The sequence below is a fragment of the Porites lutea genome, chromosome 10 (genome assembly GCF_958299795.1).
Source record: "Porites lutea chromosome 10, jaPorLute2.1, whole genome shotgun sequence".
In the NCBI taxonomy this organism is placed as follows: Eukaryota; Metazoa; Cnidaria; class Anthozoa; order Scleractinia; family Poritidae; genus Porites; species Porites lutea.
In genome coordinates this window covers 30662983-30664387 of record NC_133210.1, presented here as the reverse complement: position 1 = coordinate 30664387, position 1405 = coordinate 30662983, and the positions used below count along the sequence as shown (strand labels likewise).

At 37.9% G+C, this 1405-nt stretch overlaps 1 protein-coding gene across 1 annotated transcript in view; it reads right to left on the bottom strand.

Moving 5' to 3' along the window:
- Window positions 1–568: 568 nt before the first annotated feature.
- The window catches only part of LOC140949751 (uncharacterized), a 14261-nt gene continuing 13424 nt past the window's right edge, over window positions 569–1405 (bottom strand). Inside the window, exon 5 of the mRNA XM_073398889.1 lies at window positions 569–898. Coding sequence (XP_073254990.1) covers window positions 569–898 — 330 coding nt within the window. The remainder of the gene's footprint in view (window positions 899–1405) is intronic.

Sequence of the window (1405 nt, the reverse complement as noted above, 5' to 3'; positions counted from 1 at the left end):
AAAAATAAAAATTACCTGAGATAAAAATTAACTAAAACATCTACATCATTCGCAGGTAAAATCCTCCTTACCTTTTTAACGTATGTACACGATCAAAACGTCTGCAACCCCGACGTTGTCTGTGGGAATAAAAAGAACACGACATATCCCTCTTCAGACGTCAGCTGCGAGTTTCAACGACATGTTTACTTTCTTTACTGACGAGTTATGCTTTGAAAGACTCGATCGTTTGTACATCTAAACACGGGATATCTAAAAAGAAATTATTTCTGAATCTAATGGAACTTAAAGGTGTCGCATCTAGTGAGTGATGCATTACTATAAGGTGTTCAGATCTTAAGAGAAAGTAGAAATATAGAAAGAAATATATACGCTATTGACCAAACGAGAGGTTATGTACCCGCTATGTATGAGATCCCATTAACTTAAGAAAAATAATTCTGCTTGTGTCTTGAAAGATAGAAAAACTGATATTTCTATCGTCTATGCTTGTTAATCCGTTAGGTTTTCCGTAATTTTAGTCACTCTAAGTAATTTGCCCAAGTGAGAGATTTCAGCGTTTGGATGATCACTCACCATAGTCATCCCATTTTACAATATTATGGAGTTTGCTGTAGACGATGCTGGCTGGGTTCGGGCGCCTTTCCCAATTACATGCCTGGAAAGTAAGCGCTAGCCATCCAGTGTCATTATTGCAAGAGATATGAGGGCCTGCGATGTAAAATGACCTCTCTGAATCTCCTGGGAGTGAGAAAAATGTCGGAGGATTGCTAGTCAAGTCTTCCCATGGAGAAAAAGTTACTCGATCTGCCGAAAACCAGTTTTCTTTGTCACTGTTTGTAGCATTGAACACAATGGAAAGAACTTCATTGCCGTTTTTGTACAAGGCCACGCGCGCCTGTAAAAAGGACATGTCAAATATCTTAATGAAATATCAAAAGGATGGGAAATGGACATATCATAGGCTCTTATCCCCGGTTACGGGCAAACAGACTCGTCTCAAAGTCGACTAAGACTAGTAGGCTAGTTTTTACAAATGATTTGCAAGATAGTGTTAAACTCCCTAACTTAGCTTCTATTTTACCTTGTTTATATTAACGATTTAACTTCATTCGGATTCCACTTGAAGATTACCTCACGTGGGACAAATAAAAAATATTACAAAAGTTATGTGTTTCAATGCAGTGCGTTTACGCAACAGGACGGCAGAAAGAGGGGGGAGGCAAATACTTGTGTGTGACAAACGTGACAGGGCTATTACTTGCATGTTTTTTCGTAATCTTCACTAAATATCAATGTTTTTTAGTCTTTTACAAAAAGATCTGTTTAAAGAAAGGTGAAGTTTGAGGCCAATTTTTTTCAAACTAAATTATTGTCACGCTTGTCGCACAAGGTTTGCCGCCTT